The sequence below is a fragment of the Mya arenaria genome, chromosome 13, assembly GCF_026914265.1.
Source record: "Mya arenaria isolate MELC-2E11 chromosome 13, ASM2691426v1".
In the NCBI taxonomy this organism is placed as follows: domain Eukaryota; kingdom Metazoa; phylum Mollusca; class Bivalvia; order Myida; family Myidae; genus Mya; species Mya arenaria.
Genome location: NC_069134.1, coordinates 23,744,157 through 23,758,741, shown reverse-complemented (window position 1 = coordinate 23,758,741; position 14,585 = coordinate 23,744,157). Strand labels below are relative to the sequence as shown.

Genomic DNA, 14,585 nt, shown 5'->3' with positions numbered 1-14,585 from the left:
CAACCAGGTATCAATTTCTTTACAAAGTGCAGAGAGTTTGGGATGTTGCGTATGATCTTGAATGAATCCAGCCTTTATTTCAAACAGTCGCTCTCGAATTGTATCAAATGATCCTGTGAATTTAAACGAGTGACAATTTAATTAACAAAAACATAACTCGACCAGTTTAGATACAAATAGCCTCAATTTTGTTTAAGCCTATTTTCAATATTGCATCTTAAACAGCTTATCCCCTACAGTTTTGTTGTACTGCCATAGACAATAGTGTCAGAATTACATTTAATACGAAGCTTTAATATTGAAGCAATTCCTCACCATACATAAGAACAATAATTTACCACTGATAAACGTGTATTTTTCTTGCAAGGCATTTAAATACGTTATCGCCGATTCAATGCAAAAGTTAACTGCAATGTCTGCTGCGCCAACACGTCCATGTAAACACAGCAAATTTTGAAAAATGGCGTCGTTGTTCTCTGAAAAAAAAGACAAAAAACTGCCTTTCGAATCTTGTGATGATTTTTCTTTTTAAATAGATTTAATGTGCATACACTTCATCATTAAAGATTTTCTACAAATAAAACTACAGATAAAATGATCAAACAATTTGAGAAAACCTACGGTCTACGTTGTTGTCAGCAAGGAATCTTTCTCTCTGCTTAACAAGAAACCTTGTTTTGTCTGGAGTCATATTTCTAAACTTCGACCCTTCAGATATAGATCCGGCTTCTATCAGGAATCGTATGTTTTCCAAAGAGGCGTTTTTAAACATTTGGTGAATATCAAGAAGGAAATCTGAAACGATATTCAAGTCTGTATTGAAAAGTTCTTACGTGAAGTAAAAAAGTTGTGCGAGATCTTCCATGACCAAGAGTGTAAGATAGGTTTATCCCCATCCGAGCGTAGGGTGTTTCGCGTGAACGAGGTCAACCAAGTTTCCGCAGAACACCCTGCGTTAGACTTTGGATGAACTTATCTTACACGAGCGGACATGGTAGATGTTGTTTTTATCCAAAACAAAATATAGTAGAAATTTATTTCAATTAATTTTTTGCATACGGATACTTTTATCTTTGCCCGTGGGTAAGATATGGCCAAATATTTGGATATATTTATACAGGTTTGGAGAATAGGTCCGCCTGCGCCTTGATTTAGAGGTGTTTCCAAAGAATAACACGTCCTATTGGCATTTTTATCAACGATATTGAAAAAGCTGATGGTGTCAACACCAAGTGATTGAATATTAATTTACATTTTTCTGTAATATTTGTGTATTCTTTATAATGGAATGCATGAATCTTTTTCTAAAAGTCCATTGCCAAGGAATCAGTGATGTTTAAATGTTGTTGTTCTTGAAAAGGACCTATTTATGTGTACATGGGTACCTATGTTTCAACAACTGAGTTGACGATAAACATAAAATAAAAAGTGGCCGAATCACTGCGAGCGGATGCCAACCCTAGTCCATATTTCAAACTAAACCGAGTGGCATAACTCAAGAAATTATGGAAATTGCTAATATATGAATGAAAACTGAGACAAGCCCAGGGGCCATATTCACTAACAACTTGAGTCTGAGTTTGTTACTCAGGCTCTGAAAACTGATTTTTTAAATATTTCAAAATATCTATAATATAACTAATTTTGACAGGAGATGTTTGTCTGAATGTAGAACAGATTATCTCTAACGGATACAGCACCTTTGACAATATTTGCTCCTGATATAGAATATTCAAAACAAAATTTTAAAATTTGCTTATCTGAGCCTCAGCCTCAAACTCAGTCTCAGAACATTAGTAAATACGGGCCTAGTAGTTGGATATTAAAAAATAAAACATACTCTGAGACACAAGGCAAGAGCCCAAAAGACAATGAACTAGGGAAACAAATGTTTGAACACCGCATACACACACATACCACACATGCATCGATATAGCTTTTACGATAAATTAATGAATTGCCGCCTTGCAGGTAACCATTTTGGCAATGTTTGACTTGTGACTAGACGCCAACGACGCCGACACCAAGGCAAATTTTAATACCGCCACCTTTTCAGCTATGAAAGAACTGACGAGCTCATAAAATGATCATAAATACATGATTTTGTTTCATTTTCAATAGGATAAAACGTTGTACAGTGCAAAATTTGCGATGAGCAACACCACTTGTATTTATTACTTGGTATTGTTTATCAGATATGAAGTGTAACAATTTATTAACAATTATACTAGTACTAAGTCCTAGGAGTTTACTTACTACTGAGAGGAATTTTCACCGTATGGTGTTTGACCTTTCTTGCAGTTTCTGCCTTCTTGCTGACGACCGCTCTTGTATCACTGAACCTGTCAATTCCACTTATCTCCGCTAAAGCAGCGGAAATACCGTTTTCTTTTGATTTGACTGGTTCTCGGGTACTTTCTACTCAGATAATATTAAGCATTTTTTTTAACCAAAAACTACTTTGGCTACTTTAAAATCAAATCTGATTACAATTAAGAGGAATGTATGTTGAGATAAATAAATAAAGCCAAATTCAACTTGATATAAAAAATATGGCAGCGATTAATATCCCATTCTAATCAATGTTAAAAGTGCTAAATATCATTTTTTAGGAAGTTTGTTTATGGCAGCGATACATAGTCTTATTGTTATCCATGTATTCATTCTAAGGATGCAAAATCGCTTACCCATAAAGCTAGGAAATCCAACAGATTTTGAGCGCAATGCTAAAAAACTTTCCAATGCGTCAAAACCACGTTTTTGCGAGTCACGGCCTGTAAAAAACATCAACTAAGCTACTTATGTGAAAACAACGATGGAAAAAATTAAAACGGCATGCGATTGTCTGTAAAGTTAATTCGCAATGACAATAAAGCACTGGCGAGGACCAAGATGGTTCGATCTTTTTAATGTTATTTAGCAGCTAGTAATAAAAGAGGCCGTGGCAATTTTATGTTTACCCGTTGTAAAAAAAACCCCAACATATTGGAGAATTATTTATGTGCCGGTCAACACAAGCAATTTTATTTAAGTCCCGATTTCCAAGATGTAAGTTAGATAAAACAAAGTTGGCCTACAGCAAAGCTGATATTATAATAAACTCAAAACTTGGTTGACCTTTTCCCATTGTCTTTAACACGTTGACTTGCTTAGAACCGTCCTCCTCAAATGGGCCACCTTCCAAGCCTAAAAACATAAAAGTTTAATATCAAAAAGAATCATGCAGACCATCATATTTTAAAATATAATTTCATTATCTACGAAAAAGGCAAAACCGTGAAATTCAGGCTTTCTCAGTCAATGCAAGCTGTAAAACTATGTGCATGTGCGCATTTAAATTAGCGCGAATGTTGCCGATACCAATTCGTATCAGTACGGCTAATTGACAAACCTGTTCCATTGACTACAGATTTCCTCACTTTTTTCTCGTCTTCACCTTCAATCAACTTATCTTCCCAATCTAGTAAACAAAAAATAACTGTGTATTTCCACAAGGTAAAGACTTATAGTAATGTCATTTTAAGTTGTGTTTTTTTCACTTCTAATGAAGAACTCTCATTTTAATTCTAAGTGTATGAACGTAAAAGTAGTTCATGGTTTAATAAAACATTAAGTATTGTATGTTTTACAAAGGTAAAAGTGACTAGAAAAATTGATATATTAAAAGCAGTTTTCTTATAAATTCTGGAATAATGCTCATTCGAATTCATCAAAAGTTTGATACCGTAATAACACTTCTAACCCGTCAGTAATAAGAATTGTATGAGTTTTAGTACTGAAATAGTCAATTGTAAAAATCACACAAATTCCCATCTGATTTTCTGATAAGCGCAAAGCATGATGTCCAGCGAGATAAAAATGTACTTCATTCATAGTGTATACAGATGATCATACCAAACATAAACTCCCTGTCATACGCCTGAATAGGTTCCACTTCTGCCACATGAACCTCAAAGTTTGTCGAATCGATTGCTAGGTCAACCAGCCTTTTGCAAGGGTTTTCTGGTGTTGCAGAACAAGGAACGACTTCCCATGACAAAGCCAGGTCAAGCTTTCCAAGTGAGCCTTCTTCAGAAATTCCAAGTGTTTTCGAAGCCAGTATAACCATGTTCTGAGGGACAGGCAGACATGCATCCGCCGCTTCTGGTTCTGCAATAAATACTTTTGAAGGATTATGACTCTCATGATCCCATTATTACAATTAAAATGATTATACTGCTCAGTATACCTTTATTTAATAAAATTGAAAAAAATATACATGTATAGTATAATGATACAATTACAAAAATATATTGAAATGGCATGGTAAATACATCATTCATGCGTTATGATTCTGAATTTTCTCGAGATTTTATGACCTTCAAGCATGTCATAGTTCTAAGGTTAATTATAAGCGATTGCACACAGAGTGGATTTTTTGTTTTTGTGATCTATGTCTTTGGCGTTTACCCGGTGCCATTACACCGGGTTTATGTTTATGTTTAAACTTTTTGCTACTGAGCTTGTTTCTGTAGTTTAATACATAAGTATTAGTATTTTTTAAACAAACAAGAGGCAATGCGGAACACCGCATTTGAGGCTTTTTTGTTATTTTGACAATGATTTTTTTAATATGATGTAAGGTTAGAGGGCAGTAATTAAAAATTAAAAATTGTTTTTACTACCATTTATTGTATTGTTTGGAGCAGAACTATAAAAACTATAAGAAAACAACAACACATAATTGTTAAAGACAACACGAGTAATAAGTAAACTCCTTGATTTTTTTAAGATTTTACCTAGTTATCTCCTTTTTTTACATAAGATGACCCATAAATTATGTTTCAGACAAGTATTCTGTTAACGGCATCCGACCACCGGTCCGGTTTTACTTTTAGGCAGTGTATAACCTGTATTTTTCTTTCAAAATTCCGTCGAAAGACGAGTGATTATATTATGTTATTTGGACATGATACATGCATTAAGAAGGTATTTTATTAATCTAATACATCTACATTTGGCTTTAATCAAGTGGTTAATAAATAGTCAAACCAGGAAGTCTTGAAGCCTGCACATCATCAAAATATTTCTCTTCTAGCCATACAATTTTCTCGAGTCTACTCCTCTCCTCTTCAGTTAGGAGCAAATTCTTAAAGCTGCAACATATCACATTCAATTTCCATGAGTATCATAATTACATGTATGCTGATAACAACAACAGAACTGTATACGCTTTAAACAGTCAGTTTGCATGCATGTGTATTTATTGCACACTTATGAATTATCGGTTTCACAATATAACTCTTGATGGAAAAGAATGAAAATGAAACAATTTACACTCAAGATTGTTTCAGTCTAATTCAAAAACATATAAGTATTTTGTGTTGAATAAAGCATTGTATTTACCTCTTGCAAGCCATATCAACGAAAGGTTTCTGATCAGGTAGGCTGAGTGCCCGGCGCTTTAGCTCTGGGACTTCCTCCTCAGGCACAGCGATGTATGCTACCTCACAAAATTTGTCTAGAGCTGTTACAACTAAACAAAATACAAGAGTCAGTGTCACCAATCTACTATTCAATACAATTAAATAATAAGTAACAAAACCTTGTATTCAGAGAACAGATCTATACAAATCCGGTGGGTTCTCTATTCTTAAAGCTAAGTTAACATGGGTTATTATGCAATGTTTAATTGTTAACTTGTTATGTAACATGCATACTTATTTCATTAATGCCCACAAAATCAATCATTTGAACGTGGTCACTCTTCCAGTCTAGAGATTCAAGTTCGCCAATGGTCTTTGTTGCTGGAAGTCTAAATGTGCGGCCAATAACATCCTTTACATCCTGATCTGAAATTGATTTGTAGCCACACATATATCATATACCTAGCTCAAGTGTATACTTATTTAGTTTATTAAAATCACGCTGCATGAATCCAGCATGTGCCGAGTAAAAGACATGAAAGAGAAAGAAATCAGTATGGCATACCAAATGGAATTTTTAGTATATCCTGAGGTGATACAAGATAATCTAATAGCTGACTCTGACAGGGCTTTTCTTTTTGAGCATGAAAACATTCATCGACAACAATCACGTCTTCCAGGCTCTGAAAGAAGTTACCAATTAAAAACGTTTTATAACATTTAATTGCAATTACATTTGCATACAAAACGTGTACCTTTATTCAATCATACGATACTTATTCCTTCTAAGCAAATCTCATTTTACCTCTTTTTCTAGGTCTTGCAATCTATCTGGTTGCTTTTTATCAACAGACCAGTCGTCATGAAACAAACTGCTGTTGATTTTTTCTATGAGCATAGACTTATCCACCACACTGTCCTCCCCATCGAGTATTCTAAATGTATAAAAAAAAGAAATTGTAAAACTACACGACGTTGAAAAAAATGATAAAATTATTAATCTAAGCATTCTATTTATAAAGTTCTGTTGAATGATGAAAATTATGTGTGTATACATTCCCATGCCTACACTTACTTGTCATGTTGTGTCAATATCTTGGCACCACTGGCTAATAAAAGTGGGTCTTCAACATGTTCAGGTGTGAATCTAGATACAAGATGTGCCAAAGTTGGAATGCGTTTTAAGCCCTCTGGCAGAAAAGCATCTTCACGGATAGTTTCTTCCAACATCAGCACTTCTGCAGTAAAAAAGTCTCACTCAAACACGCTTTTTAAACTGATTGTGACGTATTGCTTTTAATATGATCAAGCGATAATACCTTCTTTATATATATACTTTTAATGGTATGTATGAGTTTTTTGAACAATATAAAATAGAAATACCACAATCAGGACGTAATGTTTCAATGTTTTCCTTGAAAAATATTTCGGTGAATAATTGCGGCTCGGAGAAAAACTCATCAGGAGAAAAACACTCCTCGAGGGAAGATGGATTGGAGCTACAGACCACATCGCAGTTGAGGTCAAAGTTAACAGCCTCACAAAAGCTGGATCCATTTGTAATGCATGGACTGCAACCCAAAACAGAAGGCATGAAGAGTTTCAAAAACGATGATAATTATAATATCACTAATTGTTCATAAATTTCTTTCTACAATTGGGCGAGAACGGTTTTACGAAAGATTCCAATTAACAATATTTAATCCTATTATAATTCAGTGGCAACTTCTAGAAAGTATAACCAAAGTCATGACTGCATCAACAGAATAACAACTGCATTTTATCTCTTTGAATAAAAAACACCTTTCAAAGTATTCAACTTTCAAAACATCCTTTGATTTCTCTTGGTCTGAAAGACTGATATCCTTCTGAATTTGTGTGATTTCTTTTTCAAGAAATGTCTCATCAACTTTTGCTGTAATAAAAGACACAATTTATATGATTTAAAAGCAAACAAGTTAATTAAAAATGCGGAATTTCCAGTATTCGCATTGAATTTAGTTTGTAGGTACATTCAGTTTCATACAATAACAAAATGCATAAAAATAAGCGAGTTTGCTGTTTGACTGTACAGTACATAAAGATTGTATAACTTGCATATAATAAGTGAAAATCCAACGTTAAATAAAACAAACTAATAAAAAATTATTTCCTTATACCTCTTTTCCAAGGAAATCTGTATTTAACATCAGGCAGGTTTCCTCTATGTGGGCAGGATTCTACAGCATCTAAATGGTGTGGCACTGGGATCAAACATTTTGAAAGAAGTTGGTGTCTTTGTGCCACAGCCTAAAAATAAAAAAATCTGACCAATCATAATGAAGTATATATATTTTCAAATTATTTAAAAAAAAAATAGATAATGTTTTATCTGCTTTTGAAATATACTTTTAGATGTCCGAAATGAAATGCGTCCGAATATGTTCCATATATGTCATAAACAAACTGAGTCACAATGAGAAAATGCTTGATAATAACTCTTAAATAGTGTATTTGGCACACCTGATCTAAATAATTGATACCAAGATATAGGATCATAACTATAAATGTATAAGTTCAGTGCATTTTAGCGTTGAAAACATTTGACAATCTTTCGCGCAATTATGTCAACTTTTATCGTCTGCAGTGAAATTATACCAGAGCACCGGTTCCGGTTGGCGTTGAAAACGTAAAATTCCATTTGACTCACTATTTTGTTATTTAAAAGTAAAATTGAAATTATTAACATTGTTTTAAATTAGTATATGACTTTTTGTATTGTTTCAAGGATGAGGACAATGATATAAACTGTTGTGTTTTTCATTTTACGCAGTGTAACTTATTTTCGCGGGTTTAATGTGAAACTATTTTAATATGGCATAATAAATCTGAATCTGAATCAGAATGATACGTGGTAGAGTCCAATACTGGCTATAACACCACGGGGAAGGAGTGCGCTTAATCACTTTTTGTTAATGACGATTTAAAAGAGTTCACTGAATCAGAGTGTACTATATTGTCACTTAATTTGTTCCAGTCAATAGCTGTTCTCACTAAGAATGAGTTTTTATAAAGTTCACTTTTAGCATATAAGGGACAAAGCACTTGGTGTTGTTATTCACTGAGTTCTCAACAATGTTTGTATTGATGTAGTCTTCAAATTTTTTAGCCCTTATAGTTCTTTTAGGTCTTTGAGTTTTAAGAAATTGGTCAATGTCAATGGCTGGTACGTGCCCTTCCACCACCTTGTACAGAAAGATCAACCTCAGGTGTCTGCGTCTCTCCTGGAGGCTCCGCAATTGAAGGTTTTGCAGCATTTGGGAGACGCAGCCTTCTTGTCTTGATTTGTAGTCGCCTGTGATGAATCGAGCCCCTATGCGTTGTATGCGTTCTAGGCGGTCAATGTCACATTTTAGGTAGGGATACCAGACGACGCTTCCGTAGTCAAGTTTTGCACGGACTAAGGCAAGGTAGGTGTTCTTTCTGCTGGGCATGGGGCAGTGTCGGAGGTTTCGGCGAAGAATTCCCAGGGTACAGTTGGCTTTTTTGTATATGTTATTGATATGGGGTTTCCATTTGAGATCTTCAGAGATTGTAATTCCAAGGTAGGGGTTGCTAGAGACTTGTTGTAAGATGTGGTTGTTGATGTTATAAAAGAAGTTGGACTAGTTCCTGATGCTTAGTATGTAGCATTTTTTGGCGTTGAACTTCATGCCCCAGTCGTCCTTCAGGATTGAAGATTTTCAAGGTCTTGTTGTAGTAGGTGATAATCAGCTATGTTGGTGATGGCTCTGTATATAGGAGGCAATCGTCTGCAAAAAGTCTTACATGGGATTTGACTCTATCTGGGAGGTCATTGATGTGGCAGAGGAAGAGAAGCGGCCCAAGGACTGTGCCCTGTGGGACCCTTGATTCGACCTGTACCTGTTCTGATTACTCTCCTTCAACCACAACACGCATTTGTCTTTTTGTAAGGAAGTGGGTGATTCAGGATAATGTGGAGCCTCTTATGCCGTATGCTTTAAGCTTGCTGAGGAGCTTTTTGTGTGGCACTGTATCGAATGCTTTACTTAAGTCCAGTATCGCGATGTCAACTTTAAATAATCTGTCATCCAAAATCACCATTTATTATCAGTCATTATGATCCAGGTTTCCAGCTCATGTCTTATGTCGAGGAGTATTTAACCCTAATATCTTTTATAGCGTAAATAACCTCAATAATGCGCGTTTAGTGAACTTTTTTAACATTTGGATATAGATATATTCATTTTGTTCCCTAAACGCCAAAAGTTGACTGATTTGTTCCAATGTAAAATATAATCTTCATCTGTAAATCCACAATTTTTAACACTGCATTGATAAAATATTTTTAGCCAATACCTTTCTCATAAATACACTTAAGCATCTCCAATTTTTTAACTATCTAGCAGGTGCCCGTTATCTTTTCGCTCAATATACTTAGCGCTGGGATCTTTCATTCTTGGCTAGGAAAACAACAAGTTGGATATGGACGCTAAGAGTCGCCAAAACAAAAATCGTCAAAGACTCTGAAGCCGCTGTTTATATGGACTATAGCGTAAACTGCCGTTAGTATTTATAATTCTTATCAAAGAGTAGCCACAATATGCAAGTTTAGGGAACTTTTCTTAACATTTGGATATTCATATTGTGCGTAGAGTGGCCTATATATATATATACACAAAAAATCGTCGAAGACTCTGAAGCAGCTGTTTATATGGTATAATCAGAGTATTCATGGACTTTTGTGCATATTTTTCATATCAACATAATTTAAACATTTCAATCAATATCCTGTTAAAGTCATGTGTGTGGATTAAACAACCAGCTGTCAAGTGAAAGTGCCTATTTTTTGTTCCATCGGTCTTGAGTTTAGGCCCTGCACTGGTAAAATGCCATCCGGGCTTGCTCAAACTGTGGATTTTATAAAGCAGAGCTTGGTAAAAAAAAGAAATATGATGTTTTAATAAATCAGGCCTATAAATCCAAAAGTCTAATTTTTAACTTATTTTGATGGCTGATTTACAAAATACTGTAAGTTAACATGTAGTACTGCAAAGGGAAGTAACTCTGTGTTGAGTTTGAGTACTCTCTACTCATCACCATTTAATTAGTTAGTACTCAACTTGATTACTACTCAACTTGATTATGCCAGCGCCGATACATACCGGTAGCCAATTTTGCCTAGATCCAATGCATTCTCATTTATAAGCAAAAGTTTCTCATTTCATTTTACACCATATCTGGAGCTTTTATGCTCTCATTGGTCTTGCATGACCAAAACTTTCTTAAGAATTATGAATGATTGCTGTCAATAAGAAGCGAGTGCCAGCCAAAATGGACAGTTCAAATTGAAAATGGCCAGGTTCAAATTTAAAAATAATAGGTTAATTTTAGGTACAATTAGTAGTAGCTTGTCGGTAACTTGACTATTTGAGACGGTCCAGCCGGTACTTATAAAGAAGTCTGGATTTGTGACTAATCTAAAATACAAGTTAACGTTAATACTTATACGCCAACACATTTTTCAACTGTTTCAACAAGGTTATGATTTTGATAATAAATAACAGATTGATAAATACCATATGTCATATTCCTTACAAAATTATTATCAACAAATATGTGTATACATTACAAGGCTTAATTGGGACTGTGTTTTAAAGGGGCATTCAAGGTAGCTGTTATTGGCAATTTACACTAGAATTTTCTTTTTTTCAGCACAGCTTTAAGAAATGGACGACTGTGAACCTGGTGAATCTGATGTAAACAATGTTGAGCAGATCAGGTGATATTTCTATGAAACCATATTTATATATAAGTTTACGTTGGTTCAACTAATCAAAACTAAAGTATGGTTAAAGGTCAGGTTACGCAGAAAAACAACCATTGTAACGTGGTGCGTCTGAATAAGGTCAGTTCCACAAGAGTCATTGCCCTTTAATTAATGAAAAAAGCTTAAATGTGTTCGTCGAGAGCCTTTATTAAGTAGGAAAATGACTGAAAACGTGAGAAAATGGACAATTTGCAAGTTGCATCTGTTTTGGTCAGCAATACAAGAGTTTTTGCATTTAAATTGATGAAAACAGTTTTAATTTGTCTGTGAACTGTCAGGTCATAGAGAGAAATTATTGAAACTTATATGGAAAGTTTCACTTGAGTCAGGATATTTTGACTAGAAATGTTGCCCTTTTATTACCTTTAATTTGTATCTTTAGAATCATTATGAAATTTATTTTGAAGTGTGCTATCAATAGTGGGATGGTATACGAAGATGTTATGCACCAGTCAATTGTAACCACGGCCCCCCAGGTCCGGGGAATAGTGGGGACTTTGACTTTTGGCCCAGCCAAGCCCGGGTAAAATCCCCTCTCTGCGGGGACGAACTGATGGTAAAATCCCCGCCAAATGCCCCCGCACCCCAGGGACCCTAGGTAAGGCCCATTCCCTGCTATATTTGGCGTGAAGACAAAATCACCGCATTCACCCGGCACTGTGGGGCCACCTGGAAGGTAAAAACACGGCCCATTTTCCCTGCTATCCCCGGTATACCGGTACCCCCGGACCTGGGGGGGGGCGTGGTTACAATTGACTGGTGCATTATGCCTAGATTCAATCAGTGCATCCAGAGTTATTGCTTTTAAATTATTGAAAAACAACTTAAATTTGTACTTTTGGAGTCAATTGCAATTATCAGTAGCCCCACAGTTATTCCTTTTAATTAAAGGAATATACTGAAAATTGCCCTGATGAAGTTTTAACTATTATCATTATCACAGTTTTAACTAAATATAACTTTACAAAGCTAATGTTCATCAATTCAAAACAAAGCAATTGTAACTTCATAACAGCAAATCTTATGTGTAATGAATACATTTATCCCAGGGCTTTTTCACTATTTCAGCAGAGGCTGAAATTCGACTACTTTCCATTTTTGAAAAAATATATATTTTTCCCCAATGTTTAGATATATTTATTTTCCAAAATTTAGATATATATTTTTTTTAAGAATATCATAGAATCATTTTAAATCATGTTTGTGCTGATGTCCCTTTTGTGTTTGTTTCAAATATCCTTCCATTATTTTGAATAAATGAGCTGGAAGCATTTACATGTTAATTTTTCCCATTTTGAAGTGTTTACACTTGTTAAATTTTCCCAAAATATAAAGGCAAGACCTTTTCCCAATTTTTACTGACAACCCTGCTACCCAATTTATATCCACAATAATTATTCAAATACTCCTTCCAGAACAAACATTACATTGGAATCTTGACCTGTGTTTTGGTCCTTCACTATGAATCCTTCGGCGGGATATATATTCACGAATTTGCTTGTTTATGATCTTTTAGCCAAACTCTAACCAGGACCACTGAGGACGATTCAATTTTGAAGGAACGCCTTCAAGATCTACATAAAGCCTTACGGGACCCCATTCCAGACAAACCAACTGCGAAGTTTATCACAGACAGAGCTCAAGCACTGGTTGAACAGTTGAATCAGAAGAGAAAGAATGATGTACAGCTGATAGAAAGTTTCAGACAGGCACTTGAAGTTCAGGTAACAGGGTTATGGCCCTTTGAGTGCTTGAAAATAAATGACTTTTGAAATAAAATTCAAAAGGGGACTAAGCCCCTTTACCACGCTTTGGGCATACATCCTTCATACTCAAAGAAATCCCTCAAGTGCTAGAACCCCTGGTGTATATGTGCACATTTGTAGAAAATTCTATCACTGAATGAAATATTTAATCTTTTTTATTCAGTTCAATTATGCCTGTATTGAGTGGCATCTTTTAAATGTTACTTAACTTGCAGACTGCCTCAGTGGTAGAGAGGATCCAGCAGCAATTGTATGCGGCCTACAGTACCCAGAGTGCACTTGTAGATCAGAAACTACATGAACTCTTCACTTGTCTCGATGACATCTCTGTCACAGAAGCTGAGCTCGAGAATTTCAAAAAGTCCCTTAGAAACCTCTATCAGGAGATATATTCGCATGGGAGTCCCAGTAAATCGTGACTGAATATAATATATTTACATACATATGAGTTATCATGTTAATATGTATTATTGATTTGATGATACTTTAGAAATCTTCAGTTTTTATTGATTTTTAGAATTTTATGAGTAGCCATTCGAAACTTTTGACATGCATTAGACAGAAACATTTGATGAATTTTTTTAACTATTAAATGGCAAATGCAGTTTGAAAATTAGAAAGATTTATGAAGAGGATTCTGTTTTAATTTTTACTACATATTCCATGCATACTATATTTTTATTATATCCCATCCTGCGTCTTTCAAAAAAGAGCAATTATTTATTCATTAAATCAATGCATTATTTGATTATTTCAACTCTTAAAGTATGAGGTATGTTAGTGCTGTTAATATTTGTTTCTGTTGCGCAAGTGTATTTGTTTTGACATTACGTTCATTTTTTGTTATTAAATAACAATGTTATGTGCAAAGGACTAACTGAAAACATTTAAGTTTTGGAGATAAACAATATTACTTTCACATAGCCGGTTAATGGCAAAGATTTATGGCACTGTAGATATACAGAGACAAATGTTCACTTTTGCTCTTAAGGGTTGCTTGGTACAATATCATGTGAATGTTTCGGACGCCTGGTGGCCCCATATTAGTTTGGTATCAGCTGAAAGTGAAAGAAAAGTTTAACATTATAACAAAATATTGCAAACGAGTTTTTTTGGTTTGAAAGATTGCAAACTATGTCGTTGAATGTCTGATTTTAGATGAAATAAAAAACAAAACTCAAAACTGCAATACCTTTACTTATAATAGTTTTTCGGTCATTTATTGTAATGGCATAAATCAGTTAAAGCATCTCCATTACAAAAACTTTTGGTTAACCAGGCATCCAAACTTAACATGGTTTTACCATAGAGATGAGCTTATTTGTGCATACAGTACCTGTTAATGTTCTTATTAGATGGAAATCCGAGATATTTAATAGCCTTTTTGTTATTGTCATTGTTGTAGTTGGCATTGTCATGGAATAAACATTTTGTTGGTCTGCCATTATTTATCAATTACTCCTATATGTCCAAGAAACTTAAAGATGCACTCTTACTCTCAGATAAGATTTACAACAATTAAAAAAAATGTTTTAATATATACCAAAAAAGATGAATAAATGTCGAAAACAATGGTTCTTATGA

General features: G+C 34.6%; 2 protein-coding genes across 2 annotated transcripts; one reads left to right on the top strand and one right to left on the bottom strand.

Annotated features, from left to right (window-relative positions):
• Window positions 1–2,248: 2,248 nt before the first annotated feature.
• LOC128215143 (uncharacterized) lies at window positions 2,249–8,878 on the bottom strand. Its single transcript, XM_052921862.1, has 15 exons — window positions 8,507–8,878; window positions 7,565–7,694; window positions 7,209–7,320; window positions 6,789–6,976; window positions 6,481–6,643; window positions 6,211–6,340; window positions 5,971–6,088; window positions 5,700–5,831; window positions 5,386–5,515; window positions 5,032–5,135; window positions 3,895–4,149; window positions 3,392–3,460; window positions 3,118–3,186; window positions 2,688–2,774; window positions 2,249–2,418 (listed from the first exon to the last, which is right to left on the bottom strand). Exons 1-15 carry the CDS (start codon window positions 8,876–8,878, stop codon window positions 2,249–2,251), a joined length of 2,229 nt encoding a protein of 742 aa, XP_052777822.1.
• Window positions 7,981–14,440, top strand: LOC128214821 (uncharacterized). Its single transcript, XM_052921493.1, has 4 exons — window positions 7,981–8,073; window positions 11,121–11,187; window positions 12,752–12,959; window positions 13,217–14,440. Exons 2-4 carry the CDS (start codon window positions 11,135–11,137, stop codon window positions 13,418–13,420), a joined length of 465 nt encoding a protein of 154 aa, XP_052777453.1. The 5' UTR covers window positions 7,981–8,073; window positions 11,121–11,134; the 3' UTR covers window positions 13,421–14,440.
• Window positions 14,441–14,585: the final 145 nt, after the last annotated feature.

Bases quoted from the DNA above. Each gene is read 5' to 3' on its own strand.
- LOC128215143 (XM_052921862.1), bottom strand. From the start codon at position 8,878: ATGCCCAGCAGAAAGAACACCTACCTTGCCTTAGTCCGTGCAAAACTT. The intron at 5,516-5,699 runs GTATGCATGTTA...TATTTTGTTTAG, and splicing joins TGTGGGCATTAATGAAATAA to TTGTAACAGCTCTAGACAAA. The intron at 5,136-5,385 runs GTAAATACAATG...GATATGTTGCAG, and splicing joins GTTGATATGGCTTGCAAGAG to CTTTAAGAATTTGCTCCTAA.
- LOC128214821 (XM_052921493.1), top strand. From the start codon at position 11,135: ATGGACGACTGTGAACCTGGTGAATCTGATGTAAACAATGTTGAGCAG. The intron at 11,188-12,751 runs GTGATATTTCTA...ATGATCTTTTAG, and splicing joins AACAATGTTGAGCAGATCAG to CCAAACTCTAACCAGGACCA. The intron at 12,960-13,216 runs GTAACAGGGTTA...CTTAACTTGCAG, and splicing joins GACAGGCACTTGAAGTTCAG to ACTGCCTCAGTGGTAGAGAG.